Source organism: Pan troglodytes, chromosome 13, assembly GCF_028858775.2.
Source record: "Pan troglodytes isolate AG18354 chromosome 13, NHGRI_mPanTro3-v2.0_pri, whole genome shotgun sequence".
Lineage (NCBI taxonomy): Eukaryota > Metazoa > Chordata > Mammalia > Primates > Hominidae > Pan > Pan troglodytes.
The window spans coordinates 64,373,751-64,401,693 of record NC_072411.2 but is presented as its reverse complement, the minus strand read 5'-3'; the positions used below and the strand labels follow the sequence as shown (position 1 = coordinate 64,401,693).

General features: G+C 37.0%; 1 protein-coding gene across 12 annotated transcripts in view; it reads right to left on the bottom strand.

Annotated features, from left to right (window-relative positions):
* Window positions 1-27,943, bottom strand: part of GCA (grancalcin) — a 43,459-nt gene that overhangs the window by 7,908 nt on the left and 7,608 nt on the right. For 10 of the 12 annotated variants that reach the window (XM_016949955.4, XM_063790527.1, XM_063790532.1 and 7 more), the window contains 2 exons: window positions 6,955-7,119; window positions 1,121-1,190 (listed from right to left, as the gene is read on the bottom strand). In XM_016949955.4, coding sequence (XP_016805444.1) covers window positions 1,121-1,190; window positions 6,955-7,119 — 235 coding nt within the window. Of the gene's footprint in view, window positions 1-1,120; window positions 1,191-6,954; window positions 7,120-10,079; window positions 10,340-10,400; window positions 10,635-27,943 lie in introns of those variants that run through there. The other 2 variants (XM_515863.7, XM_009443591.5) reach the window with 2 other exon arrangements.

Sequence of the window (27,943 nt, the reverse complement as noted above, 5' to 3'; positions counted from 1 at the left end):
ATTTTTAGATACATAAGCTCTCAAAAATTTATCTCCCATATATTCTTTTGTTTGTTTTTGAGATGATGTCTCACTCTGTCACCAGGCTGGAGTGCAGTGGCCCAATCTCAGCTCACTGGAACCTCTGCCTCCCGGGTTCAAGTAATTCTCCTGCCTCAGTCTCCCGAGTAGCTGGGACTACAGGTGCGTACCACCACGCCCAGCTAATTTTTGTATTTTTAGTAGAGACGGGGTTTCATCATGGTGGCCAGGGTGCTCTCGATCTCTTAACCTCATGATTCGCCCACCTCAGCCTCCCAAAGTGCTGGGATTGCAGGCATGAGCCACGGCGCCTGGCCGTATTTTTTTTTTTTATATTAAGAAGCTGCTTAACTATACATTTCACTAAAATAAGATAATGAATTTTTTAAAAGAGGACAACAAGAGATGGAGTAAAAAGGAGATCTAACTCAAGAGAAACGGGGAAACCAGCTTCAGAATGATGGTGAAAGAATCCCAGTACGACAGCTACACATAAAAAACTGCATATCCCAGAGTTCTAGGATAATACCTGACAACTAGTGATTTCAAGAAAAGCAAAACATTACATAAAAAGGAAAAGTAATCATACATTATCATAAGATACAGCTATAAGCAGCATTCAGATAGTAAAAATAAGGTAAAGACTAACATACCTAACAAAAGTTACTATATATTATAACTACATTGGAAGGACAGGAGGATGGGAAATGTTCCTCTGTGGAGTGCAGAGACAGGGGAGAGTTTAAGGTTAAAATAAAGTGAAATCCTCATCTTTCATAGCAGGATATCAATAGATAATCATAAAATCCAAAAATCAATCGTGAAAAAATATTCTATCTTGAAATCTGGAAGCAAATTTCAAAAGAATCAGATTTTTAAAAGTCAAAAGAAGTGTCCTCTATGAGCAGTTAATGTTAAGGAGACAGGAATACACAATGAACAGTTATTTTCATAACGAGTTTTACAGTTATTTGACTCCTTAAACTATGTGCATGTATAACTGTGATAATTTTTTAAACATTTTAATTACAGGGACAAAAAAAAGTAAGAAAATAAATTTCCTATTATAATTTCAACAAAAGGGGAAAAAAGATCTCACGAGAATAAGTTCCATTAATTCCAGACTGTGTCAAACATCTCTGAAGTTCTTCAGCATCCACTTCATCATCCTGTTTAAAAATAATTATGACCTAATTTAATGTGCAGTTGTATAAAAGCATATTAAAATGTCAATTGACTGTTCTAGGCCAATCAAGACATATGCATTCTTTGAAACATTACTCTATAATTAACTACAAAATTCTAGAGATAATTACTGACAACAAAGGCATATTACAAAATATCATACCACAGAAATAATTTCTTCCACTTCTGAAGAATAGCACAATTACCCTGTTCTATAATGGTTCAAGACAATCTCATAAGAGTCATTGTACTTCTATTTTAAACAGTTAGAAAAACAGTTAAACAGTTAGAAAAATGCCTAAAATGTGTTCAGAAAAGTCTCGAAAACATCCCCACTCATGCTGTTTTGGGAGGAGATTATTTATAAATAATACTGAAGCTTTAACTGGAAGGGGAAAATAAATTCTAGAGTCCCCCTGTATCTTGCTGCTATTCTTCTGATTACTGCCCAAACAAGTCTTGCCTGAACTTACTACAGAAAATAAAGTTTTAAAATGCAAACAAGAAATCACAATGGAAATGAAATAGGTTGAGTATTCTCATTATGATTTAGTACCTCATCCTGTTTTTGACAAAAATAAGTAATTCCTTTGGAACCATCACAAACATTGGCACAAATGCAAAATGTAGCTATGATGAAGGATCAAGGAGGCAAATTTAAAACCTACTCTTCATAAGAGATCCAAGAAACAACAAAACAAAAAACTTTTCTAAACTACTTCTAAGAAATACTATTAACACTCACATTCTAATGGATTTTTGGCAAAAGAACCCCTTACAAAACTGCAGCTGTTCTAATAGAAATTACAAAATACTAAGCAGCATTCTTCTCAATGGACCATATGTATGGCATTACCTAGTCAAGAGTATCTAAGTGCTCCTTTCTCTGTCACACGTATTTTCTGGGAATCTTGCTTACTAAATTTGAAATTCTGTAGTTAGAAACTTATACCTTTAAAAATTAGCCATATTTTTAGATCAGAGGACAGGTTAGAAAAGTTTTCCTCAAATTCAAAGATGGCAGAAGGCCTTTTTGGCACAGGAGCAAGCTATGCAGATACCTGAAGGAAGAGTGTTCTATGCTCCTGCTATTCTATACAGCAGCCATTAGCCGTATGTTCCATTGAGCACTTGAAGTGTGGCTAGCCTGAATTACAATGTTTTGTGCGTATAAAATACACACTAGATTTCATACATTTAGCAAAAAAAATGTAAAATATAATTGATAATTTTTATGTTTATTAAATGTTGAAATGTTAGGATTTTTATATAATGGGTTAAATAAAACATTAAAATTAATTTCACTTATTTCTTTTTACTTTTTGAAATAATGCTGTGAGACATTAAAACTATTTATGCGCTTTGCATTTGTGGCTCATCTTATATTTACTTTGGGCAGTGCTGTTCTCGGCAAACAGAACAAGTACAAACTCTTGGTGTTGCAATCATCTTCACCTGTTCACCTCCAGCACATCTTTCCCTACATTCTTATCATTTTCTACATGTCTATATCTCCCTGGCTACATAGAGATCTTCTGAGTCAGTGTCTGAGTTTCCTTCATTTTTGTATTCCCAGCTGTAGCAGAGTATCCAGTACAAAGAAGGTTAGTTGTTTGATAGAATGAAGACAACTACCTCTGGTTCTTCACTAAACTGCTGGCATTTCTGACTGTTTGTGACCATGTTCATTTACTACTTCAAAATGTTAAAAACATTGGTATTTCTCACTCAAATGTGGATTACATTTAAAAATCTGTACAATGAACGGAACTCTGCTTTACATGTGCTCTTCACAGAATTTTTGAAGTTAGAAAAACAACCGTAACAGCTTTGCTGGAAGTTATTCATTGCCATCAGAAAGCATTCTGCTAATATATCACTTCAGAGATGTTATGAAAATATGTTATCTTAATGACCAACTCACAAATAAGCAATGTCTTCCTACACTACATGGATAAAATCCAAGTGATACTTTTGGATTTCTTTACCTATAGTTGAAGCTAATACTTAGGCTAACTATATAAACCCTTCACTGAATTAGGTAGCATTAGTGGTAGAAAACTGAATGTCCTAATTAAATTACAAGAGCATCAGGTAGAGAATTAATAAAAATCAATTGCCCTTCGTTAGGCAGCAAGATTTTAAAATGATATCCAACTTCAAGTCCTATTTGTTCAGTTACTCAATTTGAGTCTCCACTTACTTATCTATAATACAAAGGTAGCTGTGTCATGCCCACATCACAGTTGCTGTGTGGAAAAGTAGAAGCAGTGTGCATACAAAAGTTAAAGTTGTTGGTATTACTGTGATGCATGTGTCTGTATGTATGAAGACAGAAACCAGAATTTCCCCAAATTAATTGATGATTTAATCCTTACTGTTTAGAATACTTCATCCTATAAATAAGAACACTGCAGAAACCTTTAATCAGGTGTTTTTCATAGAGCATTATTAATTATGAGGTCCATCAAAAAAGGATATGGCTGTAGATGTAAGTTCAGTAGTTGGGTTCCAGGAGCAGTATACCTAAGTCAGATGTTGCACCTGATCCCTCAAAGCTAGGTAGAACTCAATATATGAAAAAATACAGTCTAAATATTTAGACTAAAAGTTGAAAATGGGATAGTTAATTCATCCATACGAAACATTTATCAAATGTTTATATATTCCTAATATCTACCTGTCAAGTAGGGAAAATATGACCAGAACCCTGTCTTTATGGAGTTTATTTATTCAAAAGCACAAGACTGGGAAATTTAAGGAAAGTATCAAATAGTTCAAACATAGCGAATTTATTGCCGACAATTAAAATGCTGAAATAGTTCAGCAGTCAAAAAAAGTTTCCAAATATATGTCCAGTTCATATACTTTAAGTTGTAATTTTATATGATGAATGTATTATATAGTCAAACAGAGATAATAGAATTATTCTCAGTATAATACTACTTATTCCCAGTATAATCCTTTAAAATGGCAATGGTATAATGAGTAGAACAGTTAAGGTACCATTTAGCTGCAAACAGCAGAAAATATTATTGAAGATGCTTAAACCAATAGGGGTTTATTGTTTCATACAATAGGTCTGAGGCTAGGCAGAACAGGGCTGTATGGCAACTTAGACATGTCATCAGTCTCTACATTTTTCCACATTCCCTATCTATAGGTCTTTATCTCAAGCCTGTTGTCTCAGGGTCACGAGATGGCTACTGCACCTCCATATCTCAAGTACCCTTTCCAGGCAGGAAGAATGAAGGGGCAAAAACAGCCAAAGCCAAGGCTTGCTCCCAGTAAGGCTTTTTTCATTTGGGGTAGAAAGATTTTCCAAAGATACTGCACCTACATGTCAATGGTCAGTCCTATGGCACATGGCTGCCTTTAATAGCTACAAAGGTATCTGGGATGGTGACTATTATAGTTCCCCAGCCTCTATTACATAATAAAAGGTAAAAGGGGGTTGTAAATGAAATTGGGGTAGCCAAAACAGAATGTCTGCCACGTATATTAATTCTGTGTATATTGTCTAATCCTAGAAAAGCACATTAGACCTAGTGAACACTCAAGGGAATGAATAAAATGTTATTAAAGTTCTATAAAATTCTACCTACATCAATAAATCTTTCTTGACCATTATAAAAGAAAAGAGATATGGACTACAGCTAAGACTCTAGAGTGAATTTCTGTTTCTGCCCATTAGTATGGTATTAGAACATCCATTCTGCCAGTTTCTTTGCCTTTTCCTAATCTGTTTTATCATCGAGCCTGTCCCAGAACCATCCACAATTTACAAATCTCCTCTTTGATACATTGCCCCAACTCCTTCAAGATGATTTTCATGTAGATCTCTTTTTCCAAATCCTCTCTGGCCCCTAGTCTCCATGCACCAATCCACTGTATTCCATAACCACAGAAGAGCTTTCAACTTTCCCCCCAAATTGTTAAACAAGTGAATGAAACATATCAAGAAAAAAACCACACATCTTAAAAAGATGTTCCCAAATGTTTCATTAACACATGCAACTATCTTAGTTCATCACTCTTCTAAGAAGTTTTGTAGACAAAAACACAAGTATAGCAGGTGCTGCAATACATGCTGAAGCAGCAGCAAAAAAAAAAAGACAAGCTCATTTATTTCAACAATAGGAGATAAACACCAATACACCTTCTTTTCAATCCTTTAATATATCTGGAATTCATGCTACTATATGGTACAGGCTGAAGATTTACATTTACTTTTAGATAAACTGTTAATTATTTCAGGATAGTTAATTCAGGAATCATTCTTTCCCCACTGATATGAAATGCTACCTCTACCATATACTGAATTCACAGGTAAGCTTCTGGGCTCTTCAGTATTATATGTTTGTTTTTACATTAGGACCACACTATCACAATTATTAATAATACATTTATATGATATATTATAATTTAATATTTATTCTCAACAACATAGTATACAAGACAGACTTTAGAATCATTGCAGCAAGTGCCAAAAAGAAAAAAGAAAAAGAAACCTTTAGGAATTTGACTCATATAATATTATATTATTTATCAATTAATTTGGAAGACATTGGCATCTTATAATATTGTATTCCTTCCGGTCTTGAATATTTACTCAATACTTCTGTCAAATACAACTAATAACTGATACAAAGGGGTATAATACATATCCTATTTGCTTAATTTTCCTTGAAATTTCACATGAAAAATATATATAAAATCACTTAGAAAAGAATAAACTGTGGTATGGTGTTACAGTTATGTAGGAGTAAAAGAAAAGCTTCCGTTGACCACAGTATTCACATATCATCAGTAACAATTCACCCACAGAATTCATGTACTTGAACTGGCAGTTTCACACTTCCCTATTGGTCATAATAAAGTCAGTCCTTTAAATAATCACTCAAATTTACTGGAAACAAATAACATCCTAAAACCATATCACATCGTAACATACTATTTCCTTTAATTTTTAATTAATAAATCCTGACATGATTATTTTGATAACCTGGAAAATTTACCAGCCATATCAAATCAAAATTACTATAAATGATATAACTTCACCTGTGAAAAAAATGTAATTTCTCAACCTGAATAAATTTACGAGACTCTGAAGTGATTTCCAATCATATTGTTTGACATACTTAGGTTTTAACTGAGTTTTTTTAAAAAAAATGGGAGTGAGGCCCAAGTTAGAAATATTGTTCCTTATAATTTTTTAAAATGCTTCCTACTTTCCTAAAATTTCCAATAGTCATTTTTGCATGCTATAAAAGAATGTGCAGGCTAAACCTACTTAGCTTTGTGTTATCTATCACTCAGGAGAGTATGATGCTCCTAAATGTCAAACAGAGTGAAGGAAATAAAAAGATTTAAGTGACAGAAAAATTATAACTCATAAGAAGATATATCTAAGTTTTGGTGGGGTGTTTAGTGACTAGTAAGAGGAGCCCCTTATAGAAGAATTTCAGTAATGCAAGCCTACTAGGTAAGAAAGAATCAGATTTCCGCACTATGAAAAACAATGTTTCCTCTTTTAGTCAAATGAACAATGTATCAAGCATCACATCAACAGACTTCTAAAATAAAATAATTATGACTATGCTCATCTCTGATCTCAGGAAAAAAATTAGTCTAGATACATATAAAATATAAATTTCATATACATTTAAAATGATACTCTAAATAGCTGACATTTCTCTTAAACAATAATTTTAAAGACATATTTATGCAATAAATTTAGCATCTCACCTGTCCAGCAACAGCACTGAAGTAAGTATACATGGAGTCACCAGCTGAGGAATAAGTGTCTGAATATGCTGGCCCAGAGTATCCATCAAGGAGTATAGCTGGGCCTGTTTCTAGCACTGGCTGTCCCATCTGCATTCCTGGCACCTGAATGCTAAAATTTCCAAACTATAATAGTGAAAGGGGAGAAGGTTAGTAATATAAATACTACCTATTATCTATGAAAGTTGGATTAAAAGAAATTATTAGAAGTCCGTCAAAAAGTAAACAGTTACCAAAAGCTTATAATCTTATCACAAAAATTTTAACTACAAAATGTTAGATGCCCTACATTGACATAATTCAATTCATCAACATATATTACCCAGCATTAAAAGAAGTATAAAAGAAAAAAGAAAGTTACTAGCCTCTAAGAACTTAATCTAAGAGGAACATGTACAATTTTAAAAAATGTTTACCAACATCACTGAAGTAAACAAAAAGTAAAACAATGCAAGATTTTACCTAAAGTAAAACTAAGAAGTAAACCTCAAGACACATACTTAGAAGAATATATGTGTAAATACAATGAAACTTTAAGTGTCAACATTTACAATATGTTGGGTATTGTATTCTTTACAACTATTTAAACTTAAAATAAAAACTTTATATGTCAATACAAAATATGGGAAAAGGGTATATAGTTTTTCAAAAATCTTTTAAGGGGCGGGAAGCAAAATGTTTAAAGAAACTGCTGTGGTTCTGGTAGTATCCTGAGGGATGACATAAGAGTTCTGTATGCTGGCCTCCCACTTGTTTCTTTTCAGCCTATTGTGACTTATTATAGTTTATATATGTGGGATTCTCTGATGTTACAGATTATGTGATCTAGTTTTAACTAAAGCCATAACAAAATGGCAATAGTAAAGATTCAAAAACATGCAAAGCAACATGAAAGGCTTGGACATGAAAATATTGTCTAAGCCTTTCCTTACCCACATTATGTAGTAATAATAATAATGATCAATTTTGACTCATTTGAAACTGTCAAGAGGACAACTTGAAATATAAATGTATGTAAACCGTGTTTAGGGATGAACCTTGTTGGCCAGGGGCCCCAGTTCTCCTCCACATGGGCCCTTTCACATGGCTCTTCCACTTTTTCATAGCTTGGCAGTCAGCTTCTAAGAGAGAGAAAGAGAAGCTGCCAGTCCTCTTAAAATATTGAGTCTGGAACCGCCATGGTGTCTTTTCTACTGTATTCTACTAGATGAAGGTGAAACAGGCCCAGTCCAGATTGAAGAAAGTGGAGAAATAGTCTGTGCCTTTCGATAAGGGGAGTGGTAAAGAATTGGTAACCATCATTAATCTGACCACCAGGTTCTCAAATTATGGGACTGGGGAAAGCTAATGCTGCAAATTGGGAAGGGAAAACAGATTAAAAGTGATTCCTAAGGACAGATTCTTCATCTTTGAATTGATTTTGTATGCTATTTCTTGTGTGAAAATCTAATCTGTTTAAGTTTTCTGTGCTTAAAATGTATTTTTATTATTGAAAACACTGAAGCTTGTATAATACAACATGTACAAACAAAAACATGTAACGACGTTTTAGATTGTTTCATTTCCTGTGACCAAAGTGAGAAACAAAGAAAAAAAGTCCTTTACATTGAGTTATAATTTTTATTCGTATACAATTAGTAAAAAAAAGAAAATAATACAATTTTTATAAACAATTCTTAAAAGAAGAAAGTAAAAATCTATTGGAAATGCATCTCCTACAGAGATAAATCATGCACCTAATTAGATAAAAGTATACTATCAAAACAATTAGGTCTAGCAGCTGACATTTTATATTTTGTTAAAATAATATAAGAAACATTAATAAGGCATGGGTTTCCTTTAACAGGATTTATAAACGTCTCAACTATCTTATTAATATTCTCCTAGTAAAGAAATCATGTAAGTTTTATCCCAAAATTTTATCCAATGTATATTAAAATATTTCAATTACATTTTTTAAAATCCGTGCCTCTAATCTATATATTGCTTCAGCTATTGAGGGTACTTCTCTTTCCGGCGATTAATAATGAGCATGACAACAGCTGAAAAGAGTTGTTTATTTTAAATTCATGGAAAAGGGGATTTAAATATTGAAAACACATACAGACGTTCTCTTTATTGTGTCGTGGAACTCTCCATCAAATTCAAGCACTCTGACAAAAGTGGGTAAGGAAGCACCAAATTATTTGAATGAAAATGTATTACTCTTGCCACCTCACTCTACCATACATATATGAATTCAGAGCATACCAAGAGGAGTAAATATACAAACTTCTAACAGATAGCTTCAACCAAATGAAAATACGTATACGCTAGGGACGTTTTTAAAGACCCACAGGTTTATGCTATCTTGATTAATCTTCGAAGGGGCTTTACCTTCCTTAGGTACCTTAAACTTCCTTCCTAAATTTAAGGACAGAGGAGGCATAGGCATTACAAAGTGGACGGTGCCAGAGGGAACTGAGGCAAGTCTTAAGGAAAGCAAATCAATTTTAGGAACAAGTATGTGTGGAAGTTGAGGACCTGGAAATTCATATCCTAAAACAACAACAACAACAACAACAACAACCACCACCACCACCACCACCATGAACTCCAAGGGGTAGGAGTAACTCTTTTGAAGACCACAACCATAGCCCAAAGTCAAGTCCTATATTAAAATCAGTAAAACACAATTTCTCTTTTTAGGTAAAAAACAAATAGAAAATACATTATATTCTACCCACACCGCAATGGATCAAACTACTGTTAACTCTGTTAACACAGCGTGTAGATCACTGACATCGATACTAAAGGTTTGGGCTCCTTTCTGAAAAGAAGGGGCTAGCCACCAGGACTCTACGATTATAACTTGCAACTCCCAAAGGTGATGTAGGATAAAAGTTATAACAAAGAGTAACTTCCCCCCGCCTGGGGGCGAGCGGGGGAGTCTAGAACAGATTGCCCTTCGTATAACAGTAAAGATTAGGAGTTATTTACCGTACACCTTAATTTATTCATAAGGAACTTAAAGAACAAGAAGTGGTCAGGAAATTCAAAAAGAGGATCTCTAGCAACACTGAGTGGGGGGCGGGGGAGGGAAGTACCACAAACGATTACTGGAACAAGAAGAGGGTGGCTTGTTCCTCCATTCCAGGAAATAAATTTCCAAACACACATTACTCCCTCGGCTCCACCAGGACGCTCCTCGAGGGTCCTCAACGACCAGAAAACCTGCGGCTCCAAGTCAGCCCAGGATCAATGCTCGCCCAGGCCCTGGCCCCCAACAGCCCCGGAATCCGGCGCCGCCGAGTACCAGGCGCGGACGCAGGGAGCAGGAGCCAAGGGCGGACCCGCACGTTGGCACCGCCCCCGGGGGCGCCACACCCCGCGAGGAAGAGGGACACGACCAAGCGGCTGGGACTCACCCCTCCTCCGTATCCCGGGTAGGCCATGACGAGCGGGACGAGCGGAGCGAGTGTCACCCTCGAGTCGCGTCCGCAGTGCTGGGAGAAAAGCGCAGGTGCAGGGAGGCGCAGCTGCAGGTGAGGCTGAAAGGCGCACTAACCGCACAGTTCACGCCTCCGAACCCGCCCCCTTCCGCAGGCCAGCCCCGCCCTGCACGGTTCCGATTGGCTGAGTCCCACACTTTGGAGCCAACTCAGCTGCAGTCCGCCCCTTCCCGCAGCCTAGCCCCACCCATCTCTGCCCTGATTGGCTACACCCCATCGGGAGCCCTCCAGTCCCTGCTCGACTCTTACTGGCTCCCTCAGGTTCTCGCGCGCTCTCCTTCTAAATTCCGAAGAAGCCTTTGCTGCTGCAACGGAATTCCCACTCCTGTGGAAAGGTCTTCTACAAGCCTTCAACTCCTCAAGTTACTTTTCTTTCTAGAAACCCCAAACCGGCAAGTCTGTGACTTATTTTAACCAGCCCTCCACGCTTTTGAGCTGGACTTCAAAGACCCATCTGTGAATTTCAAAATTTTGCAGTTACATTTACTTTTGTGTAGTGTTGATGTCACATCAAAACTTTGCAACCAGGACCACACCTGTGGTCCAGGAGGAGTGCTTCTGCGCCAAAACCCACTTGAGGCCACATTGGACGAACAGGTTATTGATTCTGTTTGGTAGATAAATGGTGACCTGAATTGTGACATGTTGGCAAATAAACAGGATATCTAGTTAAAGTTGATTTCCAAATAAACTTTTTTAGTGTAAGTATGTCCCAAATATTGCACAGGACGTGAACATACACTAAAAACTTATTTGCTGTTTATACACTGATAATATAGACGGTGTCCTGTATATAATCTGACTCAGCCTTTGGGCAAACTCTTATTAAATGTTCAATTACTTTGGCTTATTAAGTAATAGCAATGGACAAGTCTGATTTATCTCTGGAACTCAAATGAATTTTGTAGCTCTGACTTTAAAAGGACAAGGCAGCTGTAGCTTTGGCTTATGAACAAATAAAAAAACCAAATGATATTATTTTGAGTTATCTCTGAAGAACAAGAGAAGGGCTAACATGTTTCTTAAAAATAAGGCTATCAAAAAAATGTTAACTATTCACAAAGGAAATCAGCCTTGCAGAGCTGAGTATCTGTTGTTCAGCTATGCTACAGAAGAGGATGTTGGACCTTGTGAAACAATTCTCAGAGGAAACAGCAGACAGAAAGGAAGATTGCCGATGTCCTAGCTACTCTTGGGAAAGTGTCTGTAAGTTCCTTCAATGCTGTAAGAAATACTTAAGCCACTAAGGTTAAATTATTGGCATAAATAAATAGAGGGGAAGGGTAAAACCTACGTGGCAAAAGGGAAAAATGCATGGTTTATGAAGGTATCAAATGATAAAGCGCTAGAAAGAACAAACCATTGCAAAATTTTATTCCAACGGATTAACTACATATTCAAAGAAATGCTTAGGAAGGATTGAATGTTTACATTTACAATGTTAGTCTGATTCTGTGGCCAAAATTTTTGTGCATCTTATTTTCATCAAAATAGCCTTATTGATGCAACTGCATTTGTGCAGTTGGGAGTTAAGGCCCCATGGGTTTCTTGCCTTTCTGCACATTTAATTGCAAAGATAGTATTTCCTGCCAGGGCAAAGTTTGGGTACGTTTGCTAGCAGCCTTCTTAGGACTTTCCTAAGCTTGGAGTTCTTCCAGTTGCATAACAAACACAGTGCATGTACAACACCCATCTGGCAGCTCCTCTTCACCTTGTGGGACTTCAGAATGAGGGGAATCTATGGAAGTATGAAGCTCATGGTGCCTGTTGTGCTTTGAGTAATAAAGTTATTTGTCTCAGACTCAGGAATCTCACACATTCTGCCAACTTCTATGAAACTGTGGCACTCTACTTGTTTGCTTATAACTAGGGTAAAATATCAGATCCTTCATAGTTCCTGCCAATATATCTCTTAACTTAGAGAAAGGGCTACCAAAGAAAGTTCCTACCATGAAGATGCAGAGGAGGACTTTGAACAACACAGCATCTCTCTCTCTAAAACTAGTGTTTCAAATTTTAAATATTCTAGTATAAAAATTCAAATAAGGCCATAGAGTTTTTTTTTAAATAACAGTAATGTTAATTTGCCTCCATGAGTCAAGTTAATACTGTATGAACAATAGCATTTTATGAAAATGTCATGTCTATTTTAAAAATTTGCTTTTTAAATATTTTTCTTGTAATAAAATCCTTCTTTACTTTATAAAAATAGTTATAGAGTGAATACGATGTACTAGGCATTGTGTGTTGTGAAGTGTTATTTCTCAAAACAACTCCATCAGGTATATGTTATTATTCCCACTTTACAAATGTGAAAAGTAAGGTGGATAATTGTATTTCACTACCCACAAATGCAGTTGCATAGTGACTAGCAAATCTGAGAGTATGGCTGCAGAATGTGGTTTCTTAAACATTGTATGTCCCCTTTTCTCTCCATCCCCAACCATAGTGCTGTATTTCAGAATATAATAAAATTGTTTACACCATAAAAGAAAAAAGGCTTTAAAAGTTTTTAAATGGCAGTAGAAAATATAACTAGAGAAATAGCCAAGGAAACGCATTGTTTTGACCAAGATTAGCCAATTTAATTACTTCTCTTACACAGGGTACATCCTTTCTGGTGACTATAAAGCTTACAGGATTATGTCTAACTATGGAATTTCTTCTGAATCTTGGTGGCATTGGTCTTATCATAAGTTTAGATATTCAATTAACCAGCACATTTACCAGTAAAATATAAACAATAAATTAACTGCAGTTATTTTTCCTATCTGTTGCCACCTCATTTTCTCTTTCCCACTATATGAATGAGGGAGAGAAAAGAGTCACAGCTCCTCAGCAAATTTCAGTCACAAACCCAGAGCCTACTTGCCTCATATAAATCATATATATATATATATATATATATATAAAATAAATAAGACATACCAGCTAATGGAAACCAACATTAATGGAGTTTATTTTATATCACTAAGAAATTTCATTTAGATAGAACAATTCATTTACTCAATAATTATTTATTGAACATGTATAATGTAACACTATTTTAGATGTGGAAAACATACATCAATAGGAGGGGAGGAATGTCCTTGCTTTTTTGGAGCTTACATTCTAGCAGGGAGAACAGACAATAGTAAGTAAAAATGATGAGTAAGTAAATTATAAACCATGTGAGAAGATGATAAATGCTATTGAAAAATAAGGAAACCTAAGTCAAGGTTAAGGGGTAGGGAGATGACAGAGTAGGTTGTAGCTCTAAATGGAGTACTTGGGTAGCTTTATTGAAAAGGCAAGATTTGAGCAAAAACTTACAGGTCATGAATGAGTTAGACATTCTGGAGGTATCTGTAGGAAGACATTTCCATGAAGAACTAGAGTTAAGGTCCTAAAGCAAAACCCTGCCTGACCTATTTGAAGAATAACAAGGAGGCCGGTGAGCCTGGAATAGATTGAGCAAGAGGGAGAGTAGTGGAAGTGGTTGCAGAAGCGGGGACATTGGAGCAGATCATGCAGGGCTTCACAGACCATTTTAAGTACTTGCTTTTATACTCTGGTTGTGATACAGAGCCACCGAAGAGTTTGAAATCTAAGTGGGACATGATACGATTTAGGAAGGCTCACTCTTTCAGCTGTTGACAACAGACAGAAGGAGGTTAGTGTAGAAACAAGATCTGTTAGCAATCTGTTGGTAATCTAGAGATGATGGTGACCTACTAGGGTATAGCAGTTGAGATGGTGAGAAGTAGTGAGATGATTATTCTGTTTTTAAGGTATAGCCAGCAGGGTTTACTGGTGTTTTGGATTTGCCCTTAAATGACATGGTGAAGACTGGGGAAGGAGCAGTTTGGGATAGTGCCAAATCAAGAATTAATATTGGAGATGTTAAATTTGAGACGCCTGTGATACTAAGTGACTATGTCAGGCTGTTTATCTAAGAGGTTGCCTAGAGTGAACAGCTTCTGGTGAGGGTGCCTACCAACCACTCAGCATTTGCATCTTAACAGACCTTTCTCCACTTGATACACTGATGACAAGTGGCAAAGAATTTATTTTTAGAGAGGGAGGATTCCTCCAAAATGGCCCTAACAAATTGCTGATGCTGATAATGAAAGTGAAAGGGGACTAAGAAATTAAGGCCTCTTTGGGCATCATTGATTATAAAAATTAATTAATAATATAAATAGTTTTATGACTTAGAGGATTAAAGGTATAGCCCATTGCATATGGAAAATAATTCTGACGACTTCTAAATCCATATAACACTTAAGAAAGTACGTACACAGTGTCTGTTAGCTCAGGCTGCCATAACAAAATACCATAGGCTGTGTGGCTTAAACAAAAGGAATTTATTTCTTACAGTTCTGAAGACTAGAAGTCCAAGATCAAGCTGCCCACAAGGTCAGTGCCTGGTGAGGCCTCTCTCCTTGGTTACAGATGGCTGCCTTCTCCCTGTGTCCTCACATGACCTTTGCTTGGTGCATGAGGATAGCAAGAGAGGGGGCAAACTTTCTGGGGTCTCTTTTTATAAGGGCACAATTCCCATCATGAGGACCCCACTCTCATGACCTCACCTAACTGAATTATCTCCTAAAGATCTATCTCCAAATATCATCCCATTGGTGGTTGGGGTTGCAGCATGCAAATTTGGAGAGGGAAGCATTTCATTCATAGCACACAAAATCTGAAAGTTGAAAAAAGAGACACTTGATCATAATGTTCACTGTTGTGCTGTCACATTGATCTACCCTAGTATTTATCTATTTTATGCTAAAATGTATTCCTTAATTGGATTTCCAATATTCCTTAACATAGATTTCCTTAATTGATCTACATGCAATAATTATCATACTTTTCCAGAAATTATTCATTGTTTTTTCAATATGGAATAACGAAGATATATATGTGTTATTTGCATAAGACGTAAAAATATGACACTATCAAGTGAAGCCATCCAGTCATAATTTTATTTTAAGCCCGAAGTTGTTCCTTTCAGTATCTTTCTAAGGGTTACTGCCCACCAGTGAGGACAGAAGAAAAATAATAAGCATGCCAAATAAGACAAAAATAAATATTATTTACCATTTATTACCTCAAGCAGCCACTTGACAAACTGACCTTTCTTCAGCTAAGCTCTCAATAACACAGTTTTCTGTTTTTAATTCTGAAAATACTAGTACTCTTTTGGCAGGAGTACAAACTCTAAAGCAATTTAATAATAGTGCATTTTAGCATAAAATTGTTAACAAGGCTCTTCAGAAAGGTGATGATTGGTATACTTTCTGCATATATACATCCTCACTTTGATTATTAAGTCTATTAAGCAATTTGGACTCAATGAAAACTTCTTGAGAAATTATATATATGTATATAATGTTGATCACAGTATGTGTCCACAACTAATGCTGAATAAGAACAGCAACAGTATGATTAAAAGCCTCAATAAAGTCATCTGCTTTTCAGGTAAGATCAGAAAAATACCTACCTTAAATTTTAAATCCAAGTTGCATGCTTACGAGTATCATTTAGATTCTACCTAGATAACATGGGATGATATACCCACAAATCTGCCTTTCTAGAAATATATAAATTAAATATGTCAGTTAAATTCTGTTATGTTGGTGTTTATCCCACTGGTTAGTAACCCGCTTCTGTAATAACATGGGATGATACACCCACAAAGCTGACTCTCTAGAAATATATAAATTAAATATGTCAATTAAATTCTTTTATGTTGATGCTTATCCCATTGGTTAGTAACTCGCTTCTGTGTAGTGTCAGTTAAGTTAGAGTAGTCCTGTTACAAAAAATTAAAAATCGTTTCATCAAAAACATAAAAGTGGCCCAATTCTTAAATATATTATTGGCCAACTAAAAGCTGAGATCATCTCATTTCCACATTAATCCTCAGGTGTTTTGTGTATGTGTAAAATAAGAGTGCCCCCCTTCATATTTATGTACAATTATTGGTGGAAATAAAACCTGGTAATAAAAATTTAAAAATTACAATTTATTCTTTTATATAGCACTTGATATTTTTCACAGCTATTTTGCACATTATCACATTTGACTTTCACAACAATCTTATGAAATAAGTAGCACCAATTACATCTTCAGAGGAAACGTAGTAATAACTTGCATTGTGGATGTAGACACAGATCAAAGCAGTTGCAAAATATTTTTAAAACAAAACATGAACTGATTATTTTTCATGTTCAGGAAATAGCACACAAAATCTGAAAGCTGAAAACAGGAGACCCCGATCATAATGTTCACTGTTGTGCTGTCACCTTTCACTACACAATCACCAGTGCTTGTGTAGTTTTGAATGAGTGTGAGAGAATAAAGTCCCATTCTTAGAGCCTTTAATGTTACTTAAAACCTAAGAATCAAGCCATAAAACACTTCATTGCTTGAGTTATCCAAAATTAGAAACTGAAGTAAAAGAAAGAGAAAAAAACTTAGTACTCTCCTGGTACAAAGAGGGGTAAGAATTGTGATAGGTACTAATGTAGATGACGACCCATGATCAGTTATGGGTGGGTATAATGAGCCCAATTAATGCACCACCCAAGATCTTCTCAGCTCACCTTACCTTAAACGCTTTCCTTGTTTTCTGTCTTTTAGCCATAAAGCTCAGTTGCTGCTGCTGCCACTTCCACCAGAAAAAAGCAGATGGCACATTCAGACACAGTAATTGAGGGATTGTAATAAAGTCACTATTTACAAAAGTGTTGACATAGGTAAGATAAACCAATCAGGCCTGATATAGCGTCCCAGTGCAAGCAGTGTTGAGGACCCATTACCACCCTTAGGCAGAAGGTGCAAGGCAAGAAAGCAGTTATCAAAACATGGATAGAATTATTGTATGAAGAGGGTCCCCTGACACATGACTTTTAGCACACGGATGCACCATGACCTGCATTAAGATTAGCCTAGGGAATAAATACCAAAACCTCACTCTTCTCCCTATCTCTGCTTTCCTGCTAGTGCTTCCATTGGCTGAATCTGATCAGAAGCTAGAGGAAAAGAGAGCTCATTGATGCAGTCCACAGAGGTTAGGCTCCCTGGCACACAGCAATGTAGAGAAGAGTGAAAAGTAGATCTTTATGGGCAGGTGGAAAATGTCAAGCACTCTGAAGAAAAAGAAATTCCAGAACTTAAATTCCCAACCCTGCTCAAATTAAACAAATCTCAGTTAGCGTTTCAACCCATGAAATTGTTCTGTAAGGTAAACCAAAAATCCAGATAAATTGCATAAAGTAGATATTTATAGAGTAATTATATTGAATGATTAATCTGTATTTAATTAAATCCAAATGAAATTCCAGAACTTAAATTCCCAACCCTGCCCAAATTAAACAACTCTTCAATTAGAGTTTCAACCCATGAAATTGTTCTGTAAGGTAAACCAAAAATCCAGATAAATTGTAAAGTACATATTTATAGAGTAATTATACTGAATGATTAATTGGTACTTAATTAAATCCAAATATTTCACTGAGCAACTAGGCTATATAGAATACAGAAAGAGAGAGAGATATATACTTAGGTTTTTATTCAACTTCCAGGATTACAGTAAGGACTTGAGCCACCCATTAAGAGAGGCACTATGGCAACCAGCAGAAAAGAAAGGGAGAGGAGATGGGAGGAGAAAGGAGGATGTTACCTAGCAACAGAATCTTTAGGCTAGAGTTTGCTCATAAAGTGTCTAAGAAAATGGTTGTTACTGATATCAAAAAAATAAAATGAAAAGAAGATACAAAAAATGTCTGAGTGAGGACAAAGAAACCATTTGAGCATATAGATAACAAAGATCAAATAATTATGTATTTGTTTTCCTATGTGAAATATCTTTCTGTACATTATTTTAAATAAATCTACACATCAATAAATACATGTTTAGAAGGAAACAAAACTAATTTCCCTTGGAAAGCATTGCCTAAAATATAGCTTTTCATGTATAAATTTGAAAAACTAAATTATTATTGAACTCAACTTTCAACTGTTAACTAAGCAAAACATGTAGCTTCAGGCTATAAGTCTATCATAGTATTACAATAACGAAAAAAAATCAGCTGATATTCAGATCTTAAATTTTGATATTTTCCCTCATTAATATGTAGGAAACATCCATGTAGGAAACTACCTATCAGCTAAGCACATTATGCAGATAATAAGTTAATACCAATGTCAGAGTTGGGACAATTTCTCTTTATTAACATTTTACTTTTTTTAACTTTGTTAATACTGATTTCATTAATTCACACACACATTCTGATTTCAAGAGACTAGGTTAATTGGTTCTAGTCATTATCATCCATGCTAACTCTGGAAGAAACTGTGCAATAAATAACGAAGGGGTTGACAATTGACTCCAAGTTCATTTGTTGACAGTATGACATTGGAATATATAATGCAACTTCTTTAAATCTCAGTTTCTCCTTTGCAAAATGGGGATACTCCCTATTAGAAGATCAATAAGTCCTCTTAATATTATGACAGAAAATCCAACTCAATATATCTAAACAAGAGAATTTATTGGCTCATGTAATTCAAAGTCCTGGGCTAGCTTTAGATTAAGTTTCATCTGGCATATAGACAGTTTCTCCAAGGACCCACATTTCTCCAGCTGTCCCTTCTGCCTCCATTCTTAGGACATAGAGGAATGCCCCCTCCCAACCCTTAACCCAACCTTAACTCACTGTTACAAATAGCTACAGGGAATCTCCACTTCTATTTCTCTGGTCCTTTTTTTTTTTTTTGAGACAGAGTCTCACTCTGTCATCCAGGCTGGAGTGCAGCGGTGTGATCTCAGCTCACTGCAACCTTCACCTCCTGGGTTCAAGAGATTCTCCTGCCTCAGCCTCCCCAGTAGCTGGGATTACAGGTGCCTGCCACCATGTCTGGCTATTTTTTTTTGTATTTTTAGTAGAGACGAGGTTTCACTGTGTTGGCCAGGGTGGCCTTGAACTCCTGACCTCAAGTGATCCACCCACCTTGGCCTCCCAAAGTGCTAGGATTTCTCTGGTTTTAATTGGGTTCCGTGTTCACACTTAATCACTATAGCTAGGGAGTGGGATATGTTGAGTAGGTTAAACTAATAAGGCTCCAGCTCAATAGCTGGGAAAGGGGTCAGTCCTACCCAAAGATAGTTTGAGGATGAGGAAATGGGTGGTTTCTCCAGAAGAAAATCTAGGAGCAGTTTTACCAAAAACAGAAGGAATGAATACTGAGCGAGAGAAAACAATAGGCCCACTCATAAATTCATGGAGTTGTGAAGATTAAATGTGGTAACATATAGAAAGCTCAGGAAAAGCATAGGTATAGATCTTTGTTTTCCTCACACCTCCTAGCACATGGTAGGCATTTGATGTTCATTTATTCACTAAATATGCATTGAGTACCTCCTGTGTGCCAAGCTCTACACTACTATTGAGGATTCAAAAATAATGAAGACATGTTGCCTGTCCTTGTGAAGCTTATAGCTTACTAGGAATGGCAGATAAGTCAAAATGCAATTGTAACAAAGTGAGATGAGTGCTGTGGCTAGAGGTTAGCTCAGGATGCCATAGAATCACAAAAGAAAGGTGCAGGGAGGTGTAACATAGGCACAGTCATGAAAACGATCCCTATAAATATCCTCAATACATGTTACCTTGTCCCTTACCTATAGATATTTATACCCTTTTCCCTGATTCTGTAGCAGAAGTATCTTGGGCCCTGAGCAGCTTAATTTTAAATGATTTTTTTCTGAAGATTGGAGAGAACATTAGCAGTAGAGGTAATGAAGTAGAAGGTTATCTTCTCTGCCTTTATAACATGTTTTTTAAGTTGAAATTATAGCCATGATTTTACCTCCCTAGTGGGAAATATAGATTATCTCCCTTTTCTGTTAACCAGCAAAAAAAAAAATCTATAATTGTACATAGTTACAATTTTGTTTAACTGAATCAGCTTAATTTGTTCCAATGCAGTTAAGATCTCACAGTTAAAGCCCCACAAGGTGGCGGCAGAGGAAACATCATCTGTGAGTCGCAGTGTGGAGAAGTCTCAGGAAGGAAGCAAGGGAAGGCTTTCCCACTTACACCTTTCTGAGAAAGGCATGGATAAGACGATGTCTAGGATTTGGCCCGGGCTGCTTTGTCCCTGCCACCTCTTCAAAGGAGACACCATATCATCAAGGTTCCAGGGAATAAGATGAGCCTTAGGCAGTAATTGGCCTCATCTGAGAACTTTGGTCAACCTCCAGAATTCCTTTTTCGAGATAAATTTCAGGCTTTCTCTAGGGTTCACTGTGGGTGTTCCACAATTATTAAATGTTAACATTATGCTTAATTGGTAATTAACAGCATGCAGCACATTTGTGAGCACATAAGCAGTCTGTTCCTGAAATGAATGAAACATTTCTGAGATGTCTTTCAGGGATCACTCACAGTCCATGCATGCTGCCTTATTTATTTTTCTCTATTAAAAATCATAAATCCTTCATCTTAAAGTATTTTTATATAGATTATTTGTAGTATCAAAATAATTTGAATCACTTGATAATTTAAAAATCTCTCACATAGTATGAATATGTCCCTTGAGACTCTTACTGCCTTTCAGGGAGAAAGGATGAATGAAATGAAATCATCTATGCTAAATAAGTTCTAAAATTTTGAATGAGTTCTAAGGATGAGGAGGGACTCTGCAAGCTCCCCAAAGCTGCTAAATCTATATACCCTCAACACAAATACTCAGATAGATAAATGAAACACACAGCCTATTTATTGGGAATTCAGAGGGAAAAAAAGTTAATTATTTAAGGAATAATCAGAAAATGTATTTTAATATGCAGTATACATTTACATTATAAAATACGGTATAATTTGTGATCTTAATAAATAGGTGTCTCATCTCTTTGTTACTGGCTTTACTCATCCATTCTTTCATTTATAACAGTACTAGCATAATATAATTGAAGTCCCTTTCCCACCTTCAACAAAATGGTATACAGGTTCCAGAGCTTGCTCAACTTTTTTAGCATTTGATTCTATGAAAAACTGTTGGTAAAGGCAGCTGCTGGCTCCGAATTAATCTTGCTACTTTTTGGGTGTATATAAATATGAGGCAGTCTAAGAAAGCCCTGATACCATATTTCTATTTTTGTGAGAGTTCTTTGTACGTCATGTTTTGATCCCCCAGCAGAGACTTTCAAACGCCTTTCCAAAAATGCATAATCACAAAATATGAACTTTTTAAAAAAAGTGTACTCTTTTTGGAGTACAGATGGGGCCCAGTGATCCGCCCATTGAGCCTCTCTCCATCACATCTTAGGGATGTATCACTAAGTCACATTAAATCTTCTCAGTTTAAATATTAGTCACCTAGGCCATGATAAACTTGCAATAAATGTGACTGTGTATTATTTTTGTGTGGAAGTTGAATTTCCTTATGTTCTCCATAACTTCCCTCTTCCTTTTTGGTAAAAGTATAAGAAACTCCAGTTACTATAAGCAAGACAGTTTTTTCAATGATCTAGGACTTCCTTCTTCAGTCCCTCATTCTCTTTCCTGAACCACAAGTTGAAGCCCTGCTATGGGCCTTGTTAGTAGGCATGAGTTACGCAAAAATCCTTCGAAGTAATTCTGATTCAAATTTCCTGCACTTGTTACTTTGCCTCCAGTTTAAAGACATTGTGGACTTTTCAGTTGAATTCATATGTAATTTGATTCTTCCAAATATTAGCTAAGAATTTATGCTCCAAAGTGTCCAGGGGGCTACTGCCATGAAGTTATATATTTATATATATATTATATAATGTATATATTATATAATATATAAATAATATTGTATATTTTATATATATATATATATATATTTTATTTTTTTGAGATGGAGTCTTGCTCTGTTGCCCAGGCTGGAGTGCAGTGATGCGATCTTGGCTCACTGCAAGCTCCGCCTCCTGGGTTCATGCCATTTTCCTGCCTCAGCCTCCCGAGTAGCTGGGACTACAGGTGCCCGCCACCCTGCTCGGCTAATTTTTTGTATTTTTAGTAGAGACAGGGTTTCACCATGTTAGCCAGGATGGTCTCAATCTCCTGACCTCGTGATCCGCCTGCCTCGGCCTGCCGAAGTGCTGGGATTACAGGCGTGAGCCACCACACCCAGCAGAAATTGTGTATTTTATATAATGCCCAATAGGTTTTATTTGTTCTAAGCAATTATGTGACAATGCCCAGGCCAATGAATTTAGCAGATGAATGTTCCAGACTACGTGTCCTTTCATAAATTGCTGAAAATATGTGTCCACTTATATCACAGCTTTAGCCAAAATGAATTATGAATGATTCAGGAAGATATCTAAAAAACATAATCCAGTTTCCAAATTCTCCTGCTCAGGCCAGCAAGCTATATATATACAGTTTGTCTCAGTCTGTTAGTTCTACTACAACAAAATACCTGAGACTGGGTAATATAAAGAACAGAAATTTATTTCCTCACAGTTCTGAAGGATGGGAAGTCCAAGATCAAGGGTACAGATAGGTTCAGCATCTGGTGAGGTCCCCAGCCTCTGCTTCCAAGATGGCACCATGAATGCTATTTCTTGATATAGTGGGTCAGAAGGGCAAAATGTGCTCAACTCACTCACTTTTAAAAGGGTGCTAATCCTGCCCACTAGGCCACAGCCCTCATGGTCTAATCTCCTCCTAAAGGCCCCACCTCTTAACACTGTTGCATTGGGGATGATATCTCAACATAAATATTGAAGGGGACACAATAATTCAAACCATAGGATAGTTGATACTCACTATTCATGGGTTTCATATGTGTGAATTCAGTTACTTGCTGATACTTATTTGTAACCCCCAAATAATCAATACGTGTGGCCCTTTCACAGTCATTTGCAAACGTGCAGAACAGTGAAACATTTGAATCACCTGATGCACAGATTCCTAACTGAGGTCAAACAAGGCAGTGCTCTGCCTTCTTGTTTCAGCTGTTATACTATAAATAAGTATCCTTTTTGTAGTATATTTAGTGCCACATTTTTCACATTTTTGTGCTCTTTTTTAGTGATTTCACTGTTTAAAATGGCCTCCCAGCACAGTGCTGAAGTGCGGTCTAATACTCCTGAGCACAAAAGAAAATAAGTATGTTAGGTAAGCTTTGTTCAGGTATGAGTCATAGTGCAATTGGTTGTGAATTCAATGTTAATGAATCAACAATATATACTAAATAAAATGTTTTTAAACAGAAATACATTCAAAACAAAGTTATGTATTGATCAGTTGACAAAAATGTGACTGGGGCTCATAGGAACCTAACCCTGCATTTTCTCTAGAAGCAATGGCTCAGTATTCACTAATTCAGTGCTTATAGTGACTTTATAGAATATAACTGCCACCAAAAATGAGAATTGATGGTATCCTCAGTTGGCCCTAGGCTAACAGAAGCCCTAATCCCTAGTTCTCACCTCTGACGGAAGAATGAAATTACAAGTGGGTTTGAAAAGAAAAATAACTGACACTAAAGTTCTAACCATGGAGACTGTGAGGCAATGGATAATTTTATACAGGTTTCCATGTAAGTCTAATCTGGACATAGGTTCAGAACAACTTCCTAAGTGGTCACTTGGCTCACAAAAAGGGACTGAATTGGCCACATCAGCACTAACCTATTGGAGATATTCTTCAAGGCCAATGTGTGTATTCAGGTACATAAAACAACTGGAAAGCAAGTTTGTAGCATTCTTTGGGTCATTCTTTTATTTTAATATTCATACAAAATGGTTTGACCTACTGCAGCATTGCCTTACTATTAAAAATCAAAATTATTGGCTATTACTAAAAAGTCAAAAAGTAACGCATGCTGGCAAGGTTACGGAGAAAAAGGAATGCTTACATACTGTTGGTGGGAGTGTAAATTAGCTCAGCTTTTGTGGAAGACAGTGTGGTGATTCCTCCAAGACCTAAAGACAGAAATACCATTTGACCCAGCAATCCCATTACTGGGTATATACCCAAAGGAATAAAAATTGTTCTATTGTAAAGACACCTGTGTGCATGCATTCATTGCAGCACTATTCACAATAGCAAAGATATGGAATCAACCTAAATGCCCATCAGTGACAGACTGGATAAAGAAAATATGGTACATATATACCATTGAAAACCATGCAGCCATAAAAACGAATGAGATCATATCCTGTGCAGGGACGTGGATGGAGCTAGAGGCCATTATTTTTAGCAAACTAACACAGGAACAAAAAACCAAATACTGCATGTTCTCACTTATAAGTGGGAGCTAAATGATGAGAACACATGGGGGAACGACACACGCTGTGGCCTACTGGAGAGTGAAGGGTGCGAGGAGGGAAAAGATCATGAAAAATAACTAATGGGTACTAGGTTTAATATCTGGGTGATGAAATAATCTGTACAACAAACCCCCACGACACAAGTTTACCTATGTAATAAACCTGCACATGTATCCCTGAACTTAAAAGTTAAAAATAACAATAATTATTATTATAATAAAATAAAAATAAAAAATTTTGATCCCTATCATTAAAAATATTTGAAGATGGACCCCAGTAAATATATGGGTATTCATTTAGAAAATCTTCACATGTACAACTATAATAATTTATCATAAAATACAACAAAAACTAAAAAGGAATGAGATGAGCTAATTAAGATTTTAAAATGTAATTTATATAATTCAGTGCACTGATAATAAAAAAATTTGTAGTTGATAATGCTTATATTTTAAAATCTTAGTTTAACCCTTCGTGATTTAGCAGTTCAAAAGTTTGATTCAATTTATCTCAATATTTCAATATTTAATTCTACAGCCTTCCTACTCTCTTACTTTAAGACTTTTTCAATTATAATATGGATATAGAAGTGCTGGGAAGGGAAGAATTTGGTCCCTTTAAATGATAGGAAAGTGTTAAGTAGAGGAGGGCATGATCCCTAGCTAGGGCTCCATCCCCATGGACCTAGGTGAGGACAGGCATTTCCTGCCAAATGTTGCATTTCCCAAGACCACCATAGCCTGCCATGCCCCCATCCTGTACCTATAAAAACCTCCAAGACCCCAGCAGGCAGACACACAGGCAGCTGGACTCGAGGGGAGCACATCAGTAGAAAAACACATAGGTGGCTGAACGTTGAGAGGAACACACCAAAAGGCACCAGCACACTGGCAGGCCACCATCTGGCAGAAGTAGAAAGTCGCAGAGTTTGGCTGGGGCAGTTGAGGGGAGCCCAGGCCGCTGAGTGGCCTGATTCCAGGGGAAAACCTTTCCACTCCATCCCCTTCTGACTTCCCCTGAGCTACCTCCACTCAATAAAAGCTTGCACTCATTCTCCAAGCCCAGGTGTGATCCGATTCTTCCAGTATACCAAGTCAAGAACCTGGAATACAGAAAGCCCTCTGTCCTTGAGACAATGTAGAGGGTCTAACTGAGCTTGTTAACACAAGCCACCTATAGACAGCAAAACTAAAAGATCACCCTGTAACACACGCCCACTAAGGCTTCAGAAGCTGTAAAAATCCACCCCTAGACACTGCCGTGGGTCGGAGCCCCACAGCCTGCCCGTCTGCAGGCTCCCCTAGAGGTTTGAGCAGTGGGGCACTGAAGAAGCGAGCCACACCCCCATCACACACCCTGAGAGGGGGCAAGGAAACTTTTCCCATTTCAATATGAGCAGAGGTGATATACAAATATTTAACAATTTCTATGGGATGGGTATTAAGCAATTAGAATAGCCGCTCCCCAATCAAAATGGACACAGACTGGGACATCTAACCCAAACCTCACTACTAGCTAAATGTCAACCATGATTGCAAGATAAAGACAATGGTAGTCTAGTTACATTTGACTGTAGTTTGCTCTTAAGCATTTATTTAAAAATAAAACAATTACGAGGAGGAGCCAAGATGGCCGAATAGGAACAGCTCTGGTCTACAGCTCCCAGCGTGAGCGACTCAGAAGACGGGTGATTTCTGCATTTCCATCTGAGCTTTGAAGAGAGCAGTGGTTCTCCCAGCACGCAGCTGGAGATCTGAGAACGGGCAGACTGCCTACTCAAGTGGGTCCCTGACCCCTGACCCCAGAGCAGCCTAACTGGGAGGCACCCCCCAAGCAGGGGCAGACTGACACCACACAGGGCCGGGTACTCCAACAGACCTGCAGCTGAGGGTCCTGTCTGTTAGAAGGAAAACTAACAAACAGAAAGGACATCCACACCAAAAACCCATCTGTACATCACCATCATCAAAGACCAAAAGTAGATAAAACCACAAAGATGGGGAAAAAACAGAGCAGAAAAACTGGAAACTCTAAAAAGCAGAGCGCCTCTCCTCCTCCAAAGGAACGCAGTTCCTCACCAGCAACGGAACAAAGCTGGACGGAGAATGATTTTGACGAGCTGAGAGAAGGCTTCAGATGATCAAATTACTCCGAGCTATGGGAGGACATTCAAACCAAAGGCAAAGAAGTTGAAAACTTTGAAAAAAATTTAGAAGAATGTATAACTAGAATAACCAATACAGAGAAGTGCCTAAAGGAGCTGATGGAGCTGAAAACCAAGGCTCGAGAACTACGTGAAGAATGCAGAAGCCTCAGGAGCCGATGCGATCAACTGGAAGAAAGGATATCAGCGATGGAAGATGAAATGAATGAAATGAAGCGAGAAGGGAAGTTTAGAGAAAAAAGAATAAAAAGAAACAAGCAAAGCCTCCAAGAAATATGGGACTATGTGAAAAGACCAAATCTACGTCTGATTGGTGTACCTGAAAGTGACGGGGAGAATGGAACCAAGTTGGAAAACACTCTGCAGGGTATTATCCAGGAGAACTTCCCCAATCTAGCAAGGCAGACCAACATTCAGGTTCAGGAAATACAGAGAACGCCACAAAGATACTCCTCGAGAAGAGCAACTCCAAGACACATAATTGTCAGATTCACCAAAGTTGAAATGAAGGAAAAAATGTTAAGGGCAGCCAGAGAGAAAGGTCGGGTTACCCTCCAAGGGAAGCCCATCAGACTAACAGCAGATCTCTCAGCAGAAACTCTACAAGCCAGAAGAGAGTTGGGGCCAATATTCAACATACTTAAAGAAAAGAATTTTCAACCCAGAATTTCATATCCAGCCAAACTAAGCTTCATAAGTGAAGGAGAAATAAAATACTTTACAGACAAGCAAATGCTGAGAGATTTTGTCACCACCAGGCCTGCCCTAAAAGAGCTCCTGAAGGAAGCGCTAAACATGGAAAGGAACAACTGGTACCAGCCGCTGCAAAATCATGCCAAAATGTAAAGACCATCAAGACTAGGAAGAAACTGCATCAACTAATGAGCAAAACAACCAGCTAACATCATAATGACAGGATCAAATTCACACATAACAATATTAACTTTAAATTTAAATGGACTAAATGCTCCAATTAAAAGACACAGACTGGAAAAT